The sequence below is a fragment of the Salmo salar genome, chromosome ssa14, assembly GCF_905237065.1.
Source record: "Salmo salar chromosome ssa14, Ssal_v3.1, whole genome shotgun sequence".
Classification (NCBI taxonomy): domain Eukaryota; kingdom Metazoa; phylum Chordata; class Actinopteri; order Salmoniformes; family Salmonidae; genus Salmo; species Salmo salar.
In genome coordinates, this window is record NC_059455.1 from 101,755,882 (window position 1) to 101,775,047 (window position 19,166).

Sequence of the window (19,166 nt, forward strand, 5' to 3'; positions counted from 1 at the left end):
TTTCTGATCAATTTGATGTTATTTTAATGGACAGACATGTGCTTTCTTTAAAAAACAAGGACATTTCTAAGGTGACCCAAACTTTTGAATGGTAGTGTTTTTACATATATATATATATTAGTATTATAATCACAACCAACCCTAACGATTCCATCAGCATGTCACCTGCAGAGAACATGTATATTAATATTCAGAACAGAACACACTAATCAGTGTGTTTTGTCTCTCCATGTCCTCATCTTCCCTGATGTCAACAACCAGTGTGTTTTGTCTCTCCATAGCCTAATCTTCCCTGATGTCAACAACTAGTCTGTTTTGTCTTTCCATAGTCTTATCTTCCCCGGTGTCCGTATCACATCTGACATCCACTTCACTGAGTTCCTGGAAGGGTTGGGCCCCGCACAGCTAGCTGGTAGACAGACACTTGCCACGCCACCAATGGGTAAGCACCATGACTCCTTTCCCTTTTTATGACAACTCCTAGTAATCACTCCTCCCCCTTGGCCATAATCCCTCCTCCTTGTTTTGACACTCCTACTTGTTATGCTGTTCTCTGCAGGTAACATCCAGATGGGACGGTTAGGATAGTGTTCTGGTTAGAATATTAATATATAGTTGAAGTCGGAAGTTTACATACACTGAGGTTGGAGTCATTAAAACTCGTTTTCAATCACTCCACACATTTCTTGTTAACAAACTATAGTTTTGGCAAGTCGGTTTGGACAACTACTTTGTGCATGACAGAAGTTATTTTTCCAACGATTGTTTACAGACAGATTATTTCACTTATAATTCACTGTATCGCAATTCCAGTGGGTCATTAAAAAGCTTGGGAAATTCCAGAAAATTATGTCATGGTTTTAGAAGCTTCTGATAGGCTAATTGACATCATTTGAGTTAATTTCAGGTGTACCTGTGGATGTATATCAAGGCCTACCTACAAACTCAGTGCCTCTTTGCTTGACATCATGGGACAATCAAAAGAAATCAGCCAAGACCACAGAAAAAAAATGTAGACCTCAGGAGACACGTGATGCCGCGGAGCTGAACAGACGTTGACAAACCGAGCTCTTGAAATTTATCCTATTATTACCTAAATAACAACGTTGAAACAATATTCTAACATCGGCTGATAAATTGTCAAATACTTACCTTCCCAAAGAGCCATGGACCTCCGACCGAGAGGCAAGAAGGACGACCAAAACGTCGTTGAATCCCAACACAACGATAACGCCACAGCTAGCAAGTTTAGCATTAGCCCTCATATCTCAGATGACGGTTCCAGACTATTGCTCTCGGCAGCCTCGCAAGACATGCTGGCTACTCTCCTCCGGGAAATTCAGGATGGTAACAAAGGTCTTTCTATGAAAATTGACAAGAAATCGGCTGAACTCCATTCTTCCATCGACGACCTGAAATCCTCCATGAATGATCTCCTTCTGAGAACGACTGAGGCCGAGATGCGCATTAGCACAGTTGAGGACACCACGTCGCTCGACATGACCAGGTTCTGATAGAACTGCAGAAGGATAATGCCTACCTCAAAAACAAAGTAGACCAGATGGAGAACCAGAGCAGACGCAGTAATATCCGTGTGGTGGGATTGAAAGAGGACAGCGAGGGCCGTGACCCGGTCCGCTTCTTCACTCAATGGATCCCGGATGTCCTAGGCATAATCAACTTCACCAAGCCGCTGGAAATCGAACGCGCCCACAGAACATCAGCGCCGAAACCCCGGCCAGAGGAGCCCCCACGTGCCGTTCTGGTCAGGTTCCTCCGTTTCCAAGACAGAGAGAAGATACTGCAACTCGCAAGAGCCAAAGGGGACATCACCTTCGATGGCAAGAGGGTCAGCCTTTTCCCGGATATGAGTGCCGATCTCGCCAGACGTCGCAAGCAGTTCAGACCTGCCGCCAAAGCACTGAAGGAGAAGAACATCACCGGCTACCTCATCCACCCTGCGCGGATGAAAGTTCAGTACAAAGGCCGATGCCATATCTTCAACACACCGGGAGAAGTATTCACTTTTCTCAAAGAACCGAACCGCGACTGAAAAACGGTCTCTCTGTTTGTTTTCTCTTAACTGGACTGATCTGCTGATATCGGATCCGTCTACCCCGCTATCCGGTCGCTATAATTGATTTGTACATTTTCAACTAACCGTTTTTCCCCGGGGTGAGTTCTATTACATTTACAGGAGACTATATTTTGGTTTAGTCAATATCCACTGGACGAAGCAATAAGTGGGTTTAGGCCCACCGCTTCCCCCCCATTTATGTTTCTCCTCTCCTGAAAAGAGACTCAAGCAGCCCTTACCGTGGGCAGTAATTATTCAGCCATAAATGCTTATTCACAACGTTTGTTTTCAATTTAGAGAGCTCGCAGGTTTTAGTTTACGCCAAGGTTTAGTTAGTAAGAGTAAGGTGGAAAGCGAGCAGCAACGTATCTCTACAAGTGTATTCATGTTTGATTGTTGGGATTGTTGTTTTAGTCTGACAATCGGGGTGGGTGGGTTTTTTTTCCCCTTTTTTTCCATGTTTATTGTTGTTTCCTTCCTAAAGAGGCACATAGGTCACTTCTGTGTTCAAACCAAAGTTGAAACATTTCCTGACTATTTACATATGAGAGATTTCCATTCGGTTACATATTTCAAACCCAACCTATGCTTAATCCACTAAAATATGTCACATTCAACGTAAAAGGCCTTAACAGCCCGATTAAAAGGAAAAGAGTCTATACATACCTTAAGAAATTAAAGGCCGATATTGTGTTTCTACAAGAAACACATCTTACAGCCAGCGAACACAAGAAATTGAAGAGGGAATGGGTAGGACAAGTTTTTGCGTCCTCTTTTAACTCCAAAGCAAGAGGAACTGCAATTTTGATAAGTAGACACATCCCCTTCTGCGTCAACAACACCATCTCTGATCCCTCGGGCAGGTTTGTTTTGGTGCAGGGGCATATGTTTTCAGAGTCTTGGACCCTGCTGAATATTTATGCTCCTAACTTCGATGACCATATGTTTATACAGAATGTCTTCCTTCAGGTCGCTCAAGCACCACCAGGATGGCTACTGGTTGGAGGAGATCTAAATTTTTGTTTAGATACAGTCCTTGATAGGTCCTCGGATAAACCCTCCCTTCTTACCAAAGCCGCCAAGCTCACCATGTCATTCATGAAAGATCTTAATTTACTAGACATCTGGAGACAGTTGCACCCACAGGATAGGGACTACTCTTTTTATTCACACCCACACAAGACACACACACGCATAGATAACTTTTTACTATCGACCCAACTGTTTCATAGAGTGTTAGATATCGAGTATCTCCCCAGATTGCTTAGCGACCATTCTCCTCTGGTATTATCAATCTCCATTCCTAACAAGGTAAACGGAGCATATAGATGGAGACTAAATCCTACACTCCTAAAGCAACCAGAATTTTGTGCATTTATCAAAGAGCAGATCAATATTTTTACTTTGACAAACAAACCCTCCGCTCCTGACAGTTTCATTCTTTGGGACACATTGAAAGCCTATCTGAGGGGACAGATCATTTCCTATACTAAAGGGTTGAAGAGAAAATACGGTGCGGAACTGAATGTCCTTGAATCTGAAATCTCTGAGCTGGAGAAAACCTACCAAAGAGGCCCGACTAAAGATCTATATAGGCTTTTGGTAAATAAAAAACAAATATAATATTCTGAACACATATCAAGCTGAGAGGGCCATCACTAAATCAAAACAGCGTTATTACGAGCTTGGAGAGAAAGCTCACAAAGTACTGGCATGGCAACTGAAAGCAGAGGAAAGTAAGAGGACAATTAATGCTATAGAAACCCTTACTAATGAGATATATTTCGACCCTACCGAAATTAATAATACCTTTAAGAAATACTATGAAGACCTCTAAACTTCCCAATCAAGCGATGATCTGTCGGAGATCGACTCCTTTCTCTCCTCTCTCAACCTCCCATGCCTGTCAGAGGAAGACAGAGAGCGCCTGAGTGAAAACTTCTCTGTTCCTGAATTGGTGGAAGCCATTAAATCCTTACCTTCTAATAAATCTCCTGGGGAGGATGGCTTCCCTCCAGAGTTCTATAAAGAATTTAGGGAGCTGTTGGTCCCCTACCTCATGGAGGTACTTAAAAAAGCCGGGGAAGACAACTGCTTTCCAGAGTCTTTCTCTCAATCAGTGATTACTGTAATCCACAAGAAAGGGAAAAACCCGCTAAAGTGCGCCTCCTATAGACCAATCTCTCTCCTTAACACAGATTGTAAACTGGTCACCAAGATGCTATCTAAGAGACTGGAGTCATGTCTTCCCCTGTTGGTCAACCCAGATCAGACTGGCTTCATAATTAATAGACTGTCCTCCAATAATCTCAGAAGGTTCTTTGATATAATTCACCTTGCTAACAAAAACAAAATACCTAGTGTCGCAGTCTCCCTCGACGCTGAAAAGGCCTTTGATAGGGTTGAATGGCCATACCTCTTTCGCGTCTTGGAAAAGTTTGGTTTAGGTACCGTTTTTGTAAATTTGATAAAATCACTCTACAAATCTCCTAAAGCTAGGATTGCTACCAATGGGATTACTTCCTCCTCTTTCCCTCTCTATAGGGGGAACAGACAAGGTTGCCCAATTAGCCCCCACCTCTTTGCCCTCGCCATCGAACCGTTGGCTGAGGCTATTAGATCGTGCCCTGACATACATGGCTTTGAGGTGGGCCCCCATACCCATAAACTATCACTCTTTGCGGACGACCTTATCTTATTTCTAACAAACCCAGAACACTCCCTCTCTCACTTGCAGATCCTACTACAGTGTTATAGCTCTTTCTCTGGATATAAGGTTAACTTCGATAAAAGCGAAATCTTACCGCTGTCTGTCTTTGACCATCATACCATCAAGCACAAGTTTCCTTTTCGATGGTCGCCTCTGGGCTTCACATATTTGGGCATAATGGTGGATGTTAACCTGAACAACCTCTATAAACTCAATCTGGCCGGCTTGTTGCAGAAGGTGGAGGGTGACCTGTGTAGGTGGATGGACTTGCCTCTCACCCTACTGGGTAGAATCAATGTGATTAAAATGAATATCCTGCCCAGATTTCTATATTTGTTTCAATCTCTCCCTATCCCTGTGCCCGCAGCATTCTTTTCCTCTCTTGACAAGCTGACCAGACGGTTTATCTGGCATGGCAAAACCCCGAGGGTTAGCCTGGACAAACTGACCCTGGATTACGGTCAAGGGGGCTTAAACCTCCCCAATTTTAGAATGTACTACTGGGCTGCTCAGTCTAGGTTTCTGGCTCAGAGGTTTGACAATGGTCCCTCCCCATCATGGTTGAACATTGAAAAGCTTGAGATGAATGATGACACGGGGGCAGAATTGTTTTACAAATGGGACAGAAAATCTATAAAAACCATCACAGACAACCCTTTAATCATACATTCTGTCCTGGCATGTTGTAAACTGCATGAGCTGTTCGGACGAGGGGGATTTCTCTCCCCTAAAACCCCTTTATGGAACAATAGATTGATCCCTATGTTTTTCCAGAATAGTAACTTTAGACCATGGTCTGATAAGGGGATCACTCTTCTGGAACACTGTTATGAGGAGGGAGTTCTTATGTCTTTTGAACAGCTGAAACAGAAATACCACTTGTCTAACAGGGACTTCTTTAGCTACCTACAACTACGAGACTTTATTAGGGTGACTCTCAAGGGACAATGGAACCTACCTAAGATGTGACCTATTGAACAATTCTGCCATGCAGACCAACCACTACTCAAGACCATTTCCCGTGTTTATGATGCTCTAATGTCAGTACTAACACTGCCTGAGCTAGATAAACCCCGACTTAGATGGGAAAAAGATCTGGGTATTGATCTTGATGAGGGCCTATGGAGTGACCTATGCAGGGATGGTGTTACATCCACATTGAACTCCAGATACAGATTGATCCAGTTTAATTTCCTCCATCAGCTCTATATCACCCCATCTAGACTGCACAAGTTCATTCCTGATATCTCCTCCCTATGTTTTAGATATGGCTCAGATGAAGGAACATTCCTCCATTCCACTTGGCAGTGTTCAAAACTACATGGTTTCTGGCAGGGGGTATGCGATACCATATCCTCAATCCACGGGGTTGCATTCCCTTTAGACCCCGAGGTCTGCCTACTGGGTAACTATACTAACACCAGTCTTAGGCAAAGTCATACTATAAAGCTAACAGAAATATTGCTAGCGATTGCCAAGAAATGTATTGCCTTGAAATGGAAATCGGATTCCCCCCTACCAGTGGAAATGTGGCTATCGGAAGTTAATAGTTGTATCCCACTGGAGAAAATCACTTACTGCTTGAGGAATAAGTTAAAGACATTTTACAGAATTTGGCAACCTTTTATTGACTATATGGAGAATCTCCCCCCACACCACATTGATTGAATCTCTATATAATTCTTATGTAATGTTTCACACGTAATGTATAATATGTAGCTTACTGTCACGTCCTGGCCAGTATATAAGGTTAATTGTTTTGTAGTTTGGTCAGGGCGTGGCAGGGGGTATTTGTTTTATGTGGTTCGGGGTGGTGTGTTTGTGTAAAGGGTGTTTGATTTAGTAATTCCGGGTTTTGGTTTATGTTTAGTTAATTCTATGGTTAGTCTAGGTTGTGTGTTTCTATGTTTGGTTGATTGGGGTTGGGACTCTCAGTTGAAGGCAGGTGTTGTCTATCTGCCTTTGATTGAGAGTCCCATATATTAGGGTGTGTTTGTATGTGTGATTTGTGGGTGATTGTTCTGTGTTTTGCCTTGTGCCTTACCAGACTGTTTTTGTTGATCGTTCGTGTTTTGTTATTTTGTACGTTCATTTTGAAGATAATTAAAAATCAAGATGAGCATTCACGTACCTGCTGCGTTTTGGTCCACATTTTCTGATGACGATTTCGCATTATCGTCAGAAGACGAAGACAATTGTGACAGAATCACCCACCACCAAAGGACCAAGCAGCAGAGGAAGGAGCAGACGGAGTTCGAGTTGGACTGGCGGGAGAAGTGGACTTGGGAGGAAGTTCTGGACGGGGCCGGACCCTGGCATCAGGCTGGGGATTATCGACGCCCGCAGGGGGAAATTGAGGCAGCCAAGGCAGAGAGGCGGTGGTACGAGGCCAAGTACGCGCTGAAGGAGAAGCACGAGAGGCACCCCCAAGAAAATTTTGGGGGGGGGCACACGGGTAGTTTGGCTAGGTGTAAGAAGAGCCGGAAGCCAGCTACTCGTGGTTATATGGAGGAGCGTATGGGGTGGAGAGCGCTATGTTTTGCTGAGGAGCGCACTCTCACCCATACGCACGCACAGTCCGGTGCGCGTTATTCCAGCCCCTCGCAGGTGCCGTGCTAGAGCGGGCATCCAGCCTGGTAGGAGGATGCCTGCGCAGCGCATCTGGTCGCCGGTACGCCTCCGAGGACCAGGCTACCCAACTCCCGCTCTACGCACGGCTACCATCAGGCCCCTGCACAGCCCAGTCTGCCCTGTACGAGCACCCCGCTCGTACAGGGCTACTAGTTCCATCCAGCCAAGGCGGGTTGTGCAGGAGGTAAGATTTAGACCGGCTGTGCGCCTCCATAGCCCTGGGTTTCCAGCTCCTGTCTCTCGTGCGGACCCGGAAGTGCGTCAACCCAGTCCGACTCGTCCTGTTCCCGCTCCCGCACTAGCCTGGAGGTGCGTGTACATAATCTGGTAAGCCCAGTACCAGCACCACGCACCAGGCTACAAGTGCGTCAACCCAGCCTCGCCAGTCAACAGTCTTCATCAGAGCTGCCCGCCAGTCAACAGTCTTCATCAGAGCTGCCCGCCAGTCAACAGTCATCATCAGAGCTGCCCGCCAGTCAACAGTCATCATCAGAGCTGCCCGCCAGTCAACAGTCATCGTCAGAGCTGCCCGCCAGTCAACAGTCATCATCAGAGCTGCCCGCCAGTCAACAGTCATCGTCAGAGCTGCCCGCCAGTCAACAGTCATCGTCAGAGCTGCCCGCCAGTCAACAGTCATCGTCAGAGCTGCCCGCCAGTCAACAGTCATCGTCAGAGCTGTCCGCCAGTCAACAGTCGTCAGAGCTGCCCGCCAGTCAACAGTCGTCAGAGCTGCCCGCCAGTCAACAGTCGCCAGAGAGGTCAGACTGCGCTGAACTGCCGGAGTGGTCAGACTGCGCTGAACTGCCGGAGTGGCCAGACTGCGCTGAACTGCCGGAGTGGCCAGACTGCGCTGAACTGCCGGAGTGGCCAGACTGCGCTGAACTGCCGGAGTGGCCAGACTGCGCTGAACTGCCGGAGTGGCCAGACTGCGCTGAACTGCCGGAGTGGCCAGACTGCCCTGAACTGCCGGAGTGGCCAGACTGCCCTGAACTGCCGGAGTGGCCAGACTGCCCTGAACTGCCGGAGTGGCCAGACTGCCCTGAACTGCCGGAGTGGCCAGACTGCCCTGAACTGCCGGAGTGGCCAGACTGCCCTGAACTGCCGGAGTGGCCAGACTGCCCTGAACTGCCGGAGTGGCCAGACTGCCCTGAACTGCCGGAGTGGCCCGAGTGGCCAGACTGCCCAGACTGTCCCGAATTGCCAGACTGCCCAGACTGTCCCGAATTGCCAGACTGCCCAGACTGTCCCGAATTGCCAGACTGCCCAGACTGTCCCGAATTGCCAGACTGCCCAGACTGTCCCGAATTGCCAGACTGCCCAGACTGCCCCCCGGCGATGCCAGACTGGCCCGACAGCCTGGAACGGCCGGAACCAGAGCCACCTCCAGAAATAGGTGGGTTGGGGAGGGGGGGTGTAGCACAGTGCCGTCGTTGACGGCAGCCACCCTCCCTTCCCTCCCTTTAGAAAAGGGGACTTTTTGTTGGTGTTGCTTGGGGTTATTTTTTGTTAAGGTGCTTCTGGGGTAGCACCTTTAAGGGGGGTACTGTCACGTCCTGGCCAGTATATAAGGTTAATTGTTTTGTAGTTTGGTCAGGGCGTGGCAGGGGGTATTTGTTTTATGTGGTTCGGGGTGGTGTGTTTGTGTAAAGGGTGTTTGATTTAGTAATTCCGGGTTTTGGTTTATGTTTAGTTAATTCTATGGTTAGTCTAGGTTGTGTGTTTCTATGTTTGGTTGATTGGGGTTGGGACTCTCAGTTGAAGGCAGGTGTTGTCTATCTGCCTTTGATTGAGAGTCCCATATATTAGGGTGTGTTTGTATGTGTGATTTGTGGGTGATTGTTCTGTGTTTTGCCTTGTGCCTTACCAGACTGTTTTTGTTGATCGTTCGTGTTTTGTTATTTTGTACGTTCATTTTGAAGATAATTAAAAATCAAGATGAGCATTCACGTACCTGCTGCGTTTTGGTCCACATTTTCTGATGACGATTTCGCATTATCGTCAGAAGACGAAGACAATTGTGACACTTACAGCAGGTGACCATATGAATCAATGTCTCATTATTATTATTAATATTTATTTTATTTTGATTTATGTATCATGTATGTTTTTTATGTATTATGTATGCCCGTATACATAATTTTAATTTTTTATTACGCTCGTCTGTTACCGTCACTTTGTCCTTTGTTGTCTAACATATTTTCACTTTTGTTTTGAATGTTCTTAATTGGAAAATGCAAAAATAAAATATTCAAAAAAATATATATAATAATGTAGACCTCCACAAGTCTGGTTCATCCTTGGGAGCAATTTACAAACACCTGAACGTACCACAATCATCTGTACAAACAATAGTGCGCTAGTATAAACACCATGGGACCATGCAGCCGTCATACCGCTCAGGAAGGAGAGGCGTTCTGTCTCCTAGAGATGAACGTACTTTGGTGCGAAAAGTGCAAATCAATCCCAGAACAACAGCAAAGGACCTTGCGAAGATGCTGGAGGAAACAGGTACAAAAGTATCTATATCCACAGTAAAACGAGTCCTATATCGACATAACCTGAAAGGCCGCTCAGCAAGGAAGAAGCCACTGCTCCAAAACCACCATAAAAAAGCCACACTCTGGTTTGCAACTGCACATGTGGACAAAGATCGTACTTTTTGGAGAAATGTCCTCTGTTCTGATGAAAAAAAAAATAGAACTGTTTGGCCATAATGACCATCGTTATGTTTGGAGGAAAAAGGGGAAGTCTTGCAAGCCGAAGAACACCATCCCAACCATGAAGCATGGGGGTGGCAGCATCATGTTGTGGGGGTGCTTTGTTGCAGGAGGGACTGGTGCACTTCACAAAATAGATGGCATCATGAGGCAGGAAAATTAGGTGGATATATTGAAGCAACATCTCAAGACATCAGTCAGGAAGATAAAGCTTGGTCGCAAATGGGTCTTCCAAATGAACAATGACCCCAAGCATACTTCCAAAGTTGTGGCAAAATGGCTTAAGCACAACAAAGTCAAGGTATTGGAGTGGCCATCACAAAGCCCAGACCTCAATCCAATAGAACATGTGTGCGCAGAACTGAAAAAGCATGTGCGAGAAAGGAGGCCTACAAACCTGACTCAGTTACACCAACTCTGTCAGGAGGAGTGGGCCAAAATTCACCCAAATTACTGTGGGAAGCTTGTGGAAGGCTACCTGAAACGTTTGACCCAAGTTAAACAATTTAAAGGCAATGCTACCAAATACTAATTGATTGCATGTAAACTTCTGACCCACTGGGAATGTGATGAAAGAAATAAAAGCTGAAATAAATCGCTACTATTATTCTGACATTTCAAATTCTTAAAATAAAGTAAATAAAATAAAGCGTTCAAAACAAGACACTAAATAATATATGTTCTCTGCAGGTGACATCCAGATAGGGATGGTTAGGGTTGGGTTAGAATATTAATATACACTGCGCCAAAAAAATAAAGGGAACACTTAAACAACACAATGTAACTCCAAGTCAATCACACTTCTGTGAAATCAAACTGTCCACTTAGGAAGCAACACTGATTGGCAATACATTTCACATGCTGTTGTGCAAATGGAATAGACAACAGGTGGAAATTATAGGCAATTAGCAAGACACCCCCAATAAAGGAGTGGTTCTGCAGGTGGTGACCACAGACCACTTCTCAGTTCCTATGCTTTCTGGCTGATATTTTGGTCACTTTTGAATGCTGGCGGTGCTTTCCCTCTAGTGGTAGCATGAGACGGAGTCTACAACCCACACAAGTGGCTCAGGTAGTGCAGCTCATCCAGGATGGCACATCAATGCGAGCTGTGGCAAGAAGGTTTGCTGTGTCTGTCAGCGTAGTGTCCAGAGCATGGAGGCGCTACCAGGAGACAGGCCAGTACATCAGGAGACGTGGAGGAGGCCGTAGGAGGGCAACAACCCAGCAGCAGGACCGCTACCTCCGCCTTTGTGCAAGGAGGAGCAGGAGGAGCACTGCCAGAGCTCTGCAAAATGACCTCCAGACGGCCACAAATGTGCATGTGTCTGCTCAAACGGTCAGAAACAGACTCCATAAGGGTGGTATGAGGGCCCGACGTCCACAGGTGGGGGTTGTGCTTACAGCCCAACACCGTGCAGGAAATTTGGCATTTGCCAGAGAACACCAAGATTGGCAAATTCGCCACTGGCGCCCTGTGCTCTTCACAGATGAAAGCAGGTTCACACTGAGCACGTGACAGACGTGACAGAGTCTGGAGACGCTGTGGAGAACGTTCTGCTGCCTGCAACATCCTCCAGCATGACCGGTTTGGCGGTGGGTCAGTCATGGTGTGGGGTGGCATTTCTTTGGAGGGCCGCACAGCCCTCCATGTGCTCGCCAGAGGTAGCCTGACTGCCATTAGGTACCAAGATGTGATCCTCAGACCCCTTGTGAGACCATATGCTGGTGCGGTTGGCCCTGGGTTCCTCCTAATGCAAGACAATGCTAATGCAAGACAATGCCACCTCATGTAGCTGGAGTGTGTCAGCAGTTCCTGCAAGAGGAAGGCATTGATGCTATGGACTGGCCCGCCCGTTCCCCAGACCTGAATCCAATTGAGCACATCTGGGACATCATGTCTCGCTCCATCCACCAACGCCACGTTGCACCACAGACTGTCCAGGAGTTGGCGGATGCTTTAGTCCAGGTCTGGGAGGAGATCCCTCAGGAGACCATCCGCCACCTCATCAGGAGCATGCCCAGGCATTGTAGGGAGGTCATACACACACTACTGAGCCTCATTTTGACTTGTTTTAAGGACATTTCATCAAAGTTGGATCAGCCTGTAGTTTGGTTTTCCACTTTAATTTTGAGTGTGACTCCAAATCCAGACCTCCATGGGTTGATAAATTGGATTTCCATTGATTATTTTTTGTGTGATTTTGTTGTCAGCACATTCAACTATGTAAAGAAATAAGTATTTAACCTCCCTGGGCAAGGTGGGACGTTTGCGTCCCACCTAGTCAACAGCCATTGGAATCGCGTGTCGCGAAATACAAATACCTCAAAAATGCAATAATTTCAATTTCTCAAACATATGACTATTTTACACCATTTTAAAGACAAGACTCTCGTTAACCTCTTACATCTAGACGTTCCGCTAGCGGAACACCTGCTCCAATATCCAATGATAGGCGTGGTGCGAATTACAAATTCCTCAAAAATACAAAAACTTCCATTTTTCAAACATATGACTATTTTACAGCATTTTAAAGACAAGACTCTCCTTTATCTAACCACACTGTCCGATTTCAAAAAGGCTTTACAGCGAAAGCAAAACATTAGATTATGTCAGGAGAGTACCCTGACAGAAATAATCAGACACCCATTTTTCAAGCTAGTATATAATGTAAAAAAAAAAAAAACACAGCTAAATGCAGCACTAACCTTTGATGATCTTCATCAGATGACACGCCTAGGACATTATGTTATACAATACATGCATGTTTTGTTCAATCAAGTTCATATTTATATCAAAAACCAGCTTTTTACATTAGCATGTGATGTTTAGAACTAGCATTCCCACCAAACACTTCCGGTGAATTTACTAAATTACTCACGATAAACGTTCACAAAAAACATAAATTATTTTAAGAATTATAGATACAGAACTCCTTTGTGCAATCGAGGTGTCTGATTTTAAAATAGCTTTTCGGTGAAAGCACATTTTGCAATATTCTGAGTAGATAGCCCAGCCATCACGGCTAGCTATTTTGACACCCACCAAGTTTAGCCCTGACCAAACTCCGATTTACTATTAGAAAAGTTTGATTACCTTTGCTGTTCTTTGTCAGAATGCACTCCCAGGACTTCTACTTCAACAACAAATGTTGTTTTGGTTCCAAATAATCCATAGTTATATTCAAATACCTCCGTTTTGTTCGTGCGTTCAGGTCAGTATCCGAAGGGTGATGCGCAAGCGCATTTCGTGACCAAAAAATTCTAAATATTCCATTACCGTACTTCGAAGCATGTCAAATCAGTTTTTATGCGATTTTTCTCGTAAAATAGCGATAATATTCCAACCGGGCAATGTTGTATTCATTCAAAGGCTGAAAGAAAAAAATTGAGAATTCTCATGAACGCGCATCTCCAGTGTCACTGTTCCCAGCCTGCACTCACAAACAGAGCTGCTGTACTTATCCCAGAGACTGCAGACACCCCATTACACTTTCTGGTGCCTTCTGAGAGCCAATGGAAGCCTTCGAAAATGTCACGTTAGAGCAGAGATGCTGTATTTTCGATAGAGATGCCACAGAAGGAGAACAAATTGTCAGACAGGGCACTTCCTGTATGGAATCTTCTCAGGTTTTGGCCTGCCATATGAGTTCTGTTATACTCACAGACACCATTCAAACAGTTTTAAAAACTTTAGTGTTTTCTATCCAAATCTACTAATTATATGCATATTCTCATTTCTGGGCAAGAGTAGTAACCAGTTTAAATCGGGTACGTTTTTTTATCCGGCCGTGCAAATAGTGCCCTATTTCATTCATTGAAATCTAGGATGTGTTATTTTAGTGTTCACTTTATTTTTTTGAGCAGTGTATATGTTCTCTGCATGTGACATCCAGATAGGGATGGTTAGGGTTGGGTTACAATATTAATATATATGTTCTCTGCAGGTGACATCCAGATAGGGATGGTGTACAGGAAAGAACGTCTGGACGTGGAGGTCATCAGGGCCAGAGGACTTGTGGGTAAACAAGGCAACAAGCAGCTGCCAGGTAAGCATGATTTATTACTGGTATTATATATATTATCATTATAGCACAATGTCCCCATGGAAGGGCATTTAGGTCCAGAAAGCACAGTGTCTTATTGCCCTCTCTGCTTGTTTCTCAAGCCCCCTATGTGAAAGTATATCTGATGGACAACGGGAAATGCATTGTCAAAAAGAAAACCAGACTGGCTAAAAAAACATTGGATCCCCTCTACCAGCAGCAACTTCAGTTTGAGGAGAGTCCAGAGGGGAAGGTTTTACAGGTAACTCGTGAAATGCACTCTATTTGACATATTCAATTGTCCTTTATAGGTCTATTTGAGTCTATTATGAGTAGTTTGAGTAACACATAATCAGTGTTTTCTCTTCTCCAGATTATCCTGTGGGGAGAATATGGTTAGTGTTACTTTTAGGGTTAGGGTAGGTTGAAGATTCCCAGGTTAGGACAAGCTAATAATTCCATGAGGAAGCTTTAGAAAGTTAACCTGCGTCATGGGACCAGGGCCATTGCTAACTAGCATAGCTGTTCCCATTGTATTGAAATCATCCTCATTTATGCAAAGAGTTATGGGATATTAGAATCCTCTTGTTTTAACCATTGCTCTTCAACCTAGGGGTTAGGGTTAGTACTATTTACGAAGTAGTATGTAATACCTGTGTTCTCTTCTCCAGATAATCGTGTGGGGAGACTATGGACGCATGGACCACAAATCCTTTATGGGAGCTGCTCAGATACTTTTAGATGATTTAGACTTATCCAACATGGTGATTGGTTGGTTCAAACTGTTCCCCCCCACCTCATTGGTGGATCCAACTTTGGCACCTTTAACTAGCAAAGCAGCAGTAGCAGAACAAGCTGCAAATGCAGCAAAATTAAGGGACAGCTAGCATTGTCATAGAAATAAGCAACAGGAGGTAAGTATGCCAGGCCACACCCTCTTGGGCCAAGCCTTGGTTACCCTGGTAACACTGCATGCTTGATGTTCTGAGCCCATGAAGAGGGAGGGTAGAGTCTGGAGCAGGCCATCTGATCTTACTGCAACAAGGTGCCCCCTGCAGGTGGGACTGTCTCACAGCAACATGGGTCAGGCAAACCCTAACGCTAACCCCCCGGGTCTACGCCCCTCCTAGGGAGGACCAGACAGGCACATGAAGCTGCGGCAAGAAAAGGAAAGAAGAAGTGGAATGAATTCAGTGGTACTAGATTTCAGTCTCTGTTAAATCCATGATGAGGAAATAGAATAACTAATTCATGAGTTGGATTAGGGTTAGTTGTACAGTTTGTCATGACGTGGCCCTTTCTGGGTGTAGATCGTGGCTTCCCCCTCTCTCGCTTTCTCCTACACCCAGGTTCTGTTATCTCAGGTTGTAAATTCCTGGCGGAGGCTCTCTTCCCTTTTCATGCAGAGAGAACAAAGGATTTCACGTGGCCGAACTCCTAAATCCCCAAAATGGGAAAATGAAACTATATGTCCACTTGTGAGAATGTGGGAAGGGTCCGTGGACACTTAAGGGACAGTTATGTTGATTGTGTTTCATTTGGTGACCTCACGAAGGACAGGAAACACACATAACTATATCTCTGTGTACATTTCTCAATGATGGTGTTTTCATCTAATTATTGTATAAAATGAATGAGTAAGGATGAAACTCTTTGTGAAATGATGTAATGTGATGTTAAACCTTTAATGTGAGAGAATTGTATTCCCTTTAAAGTTTAACTAAGTCATTGGCCCGAACCCATGAGCACAGACATGATCTGGCATCATGGAACCGCCTTTTCTATTGTTACGAATAAAACCCCCTCCTGAGGAAATCCTCATCAGATTAAGCAAACCCACAGTGTGAGCTGTGATTGTGAATAGTTCAGACCACGCATACCTCGGTGTAAGCTGAGGTGGCACAGGTTTGAGTACCAAGACTAGAAAACCATACCACGTAGAGCATTGGCTACACAGCTGGAAATGGTTAAACTCTGAGATTATCAATCCCGACAAGAGCAAACCTTAGATACTAGTTACTAGTCTGCAGCTAGAAATGATGTAAACCTGGGATGAGAATACCGACAACCTCAAACATCTATGAGAACATTTCTGAATGGTACTCTGAAGTATCCATTCTAACCATGAAAGACTGATCTTCAGAGAAACAAAAAGAGAGACTCGGATGAACTCTCCAGCAGATGGACCGGATTCCAACAAAGAAGACAAAATGACACCGTAAATATGTACTTGCAATTATTCTCGAATGAGCGGCCGTTCATGTGCGAAGGATTAGCATTTCAATGTATAAAATTATAGACTGTAATGAATCCATTTTGTCTTTCCCTTTGTCCACTAAGCTGTCATATTGGTTTAGCCCACTAGGGAATCTTCCCTATCATTGTTAGTAACCAATATCTACTGTTTGTTCGTTTATGCATTTCTGTGATTATTTAGTTAGTAAATAAATGATTAAGCCAACTGGTGTATGGATGATCCATAGTTTAGGCTGTGTTCATGCAGACAACCAACAATTTACGACGTTAGGAATGAGACTGACGTGAGGTAAAGAATAATTCATTAATAGAAGACTAATTGATCAGATATTAAAATATCTGAAGAGTTATATTCGGAACAGTATAACTTTGTAATCTGAAGATTTTCCGTGGTGCCCCAACTTCCTAGTTAAGTTTATGATTAGTTTAATCACGTAATAATAATTACAGAGAATTTATTTGATAAAATAAGTCTTCACCTTTAGTAATGCCAAAGACATGACATATTATGGTGCCCCCTGTGAGGAATCTAAGATAGAATGAGGCTTTGCTGTTGGATATATCAATTGTGCAAACAAAACTGTGCAGACAGACTGTTGTACGCGAATAGAGAAAGATATTGTTTGCATATGTGTTTCCATTTGAACAAGCTATTTGGAAGTGCCTCTGGTCGTGTGTCGATAGTGTCAGAGCAATTACAGTCGTATGAAAAAGTTTGGGCACCCCTCTGAGGCTGCATAATAATTTTCTCTGTCGTCACAGAAAATGATCACAGTGGCATGCCATTCATTTTCTAATAAAAGCTGAGTACTGGGGTATTGCCCAGACAAAGATTTTTAGTGTAGCAATATTACGTTGTATGAAATTAAATCAGATGTGAAAAGTAGGCTATGCAAAAATGTGGGCACCCTTGTCATTCTGTTGATTTCAATACCTGTAACTACTTTGCACTGATTAATTGGAACACACAATTGGTTTGGTGAGCTCATTAAGACTTGAACTTCATAGACAAGTGCATCCAATCATGAGAAAAGGTATTTAAGGTGGCCAATTGCAAGTTGTTGTTCTCTTTGACTCTCCTCTGAAGAGTGGCAACATGGGGGCCTCAAAACAACTCTCAAATGACCTGAAAACAAAGATTGTTCAACATTATGGTTTAGAGGAAGGCTACAAAAAGCTATCGCAGAGATGTAAGTTGTCAGTGTCCACTGTGAGGAAATGGAAGACCACAGGCACAGTTCTTGTTAAGGCCAGAAGTGGCAGGCCAACTAAAATATCGGAGAGGCAAAGGATGGTGAGAATGGTCAAAAACAGCCCACAGACCACCTCCAAAGACTTACAACGTCATCTTGCTGCAGATGGTGTCACTGTGCATCATTCAACAATTCAGCGCACTTTGCACAAGGAGAAGCTGTATGGGAGAGTGATGCGGAAGAAGCCTTTTCTGCACACATGCCACAAACAGAGTCGCTTGAGGTATGCAAACGCACATTTGGACAAGCCAGCTTCATTTTGGAATAAGGTGCTGTGGACTGATAAAACAAAGATTGAGTTATTTGGTCATAACAAGGGACGTTATGCATGGTGGCAAAAGAACACAGCGTTCCAAGAAAAACACTTGCTACCCACAGTAAAATTTGGTGGGGGTTCCATCATGCTGTGGGGCTGTGTGGCTAGTGCCGGTACTGGGAATCTTGTTAAAGTTGAGGGTCGCATGGATTCAATATCAGCAGATTCTTGTGAATAATGTTGAAGAATCAGTCACAAAGTTGAAGTTACGCCGGGGCTGGATATTTCAACAAGACAACGACCCAAAACCCTGCTCAAAATCTACCCGGGCATTTATGCAGAGGAACAAGTACAATGTTCTGGAATGTCCATCCCAGTCCCCAGACCTGAATATCATTGAGAATCTGTGGGATGATTTTGAAGCGGGCTGTCCATGCTCGGCAACCATCAAACCTAACTGAACTGGAGATGTTTTGTAAGGAGGAATGGTCCAAAATACCTTCATCCAGAATCCAGACTCTCATTAGAGGCTATAGGAAGCGTCTAGAGTCTGTTATTTTAGCAAAAGGAGGCTCTACTAAATATTGATGTGATTTTTCTATTGGGGTGCCCAAATTTATGCACCTGTCTAATTTTGTTTTGATGCATATTGCACATTTTCTGTTAATCCAATAAACCTCATTTCACTACTGAAATATTACTGTGTCCATCAGTTATTTGATAGATCAAAATTAAATTGCTGATCCAAACACCAAATTATTTATAAATGGAAATCATGGAAATTGTCAAGGGTGCCCAAACTTTTTCATACGACTGTAGTTGTAAATTCCAGACTTAGTCCGTTAGGCAAAACGGTGCGATTTCTGTCAGTCAATATTTTTTTTAGAGGAAGGGCATAGAGCCAGTAAGTTTAGAAATTAGAGGATAGATCTGTTCAGTGACCGAGCCGAAGTTATCTGTCCGCCTACCGCGCTAAGCCAGTGTGGGTAGGCCACAGGCATATCTGTTTTTATGTACCATGCGCTCCGGTAATATAATGCTAGCAAATGGTATGCCGAATTTGTTAATTTGAGACGTCACTAGTAAACCCTCCATTCCATGTTGAAGGAGACCTTATTTTGTTATTTGGAAGTGATTTGTCTGTACAAATAGGATTAGCGTAGCACTAGATTCTACAGCTAAGAAAGGGAAAACAGCATTTACTTTTTCCTCTGTCACAT

General features: G+C 44.2%; 1 protein-coding gene across 1 annotated transcript in view; it reads left to right on the forward strand.

The window, feature by feature from the left end:
- The window catches only part of LOC106570773 (regulating synaptic membrane exocytosis protein 2), a 39,042-nt gene extending 22,284 nt beyond the window's left edge, over positions 1-16,758 (forward strand). The window contains exons 3-6 of the mRNA XM_014143271.2: positions 330-442; positions 14,083-14,184; positions 14,304-14,443; positions 14,853-16,758. Of these exons, the coding sequence (XP_013998746.2) occupies positions 330-442; positions 14,083-14,184; positions 14,304-14,443; positions 14,853-15,068 (571 nt within the window). The 3' untranslated portion in view covers positions 15,069-16,758. The remainder of the gene's footprint in view (positions 1-329; positions 443-14,082; positions 14,185-14,303; positions 14,444-14,852) is intronic.
- Positions 16,759-19,166: the final 2,408 nt, after the last annotated feature.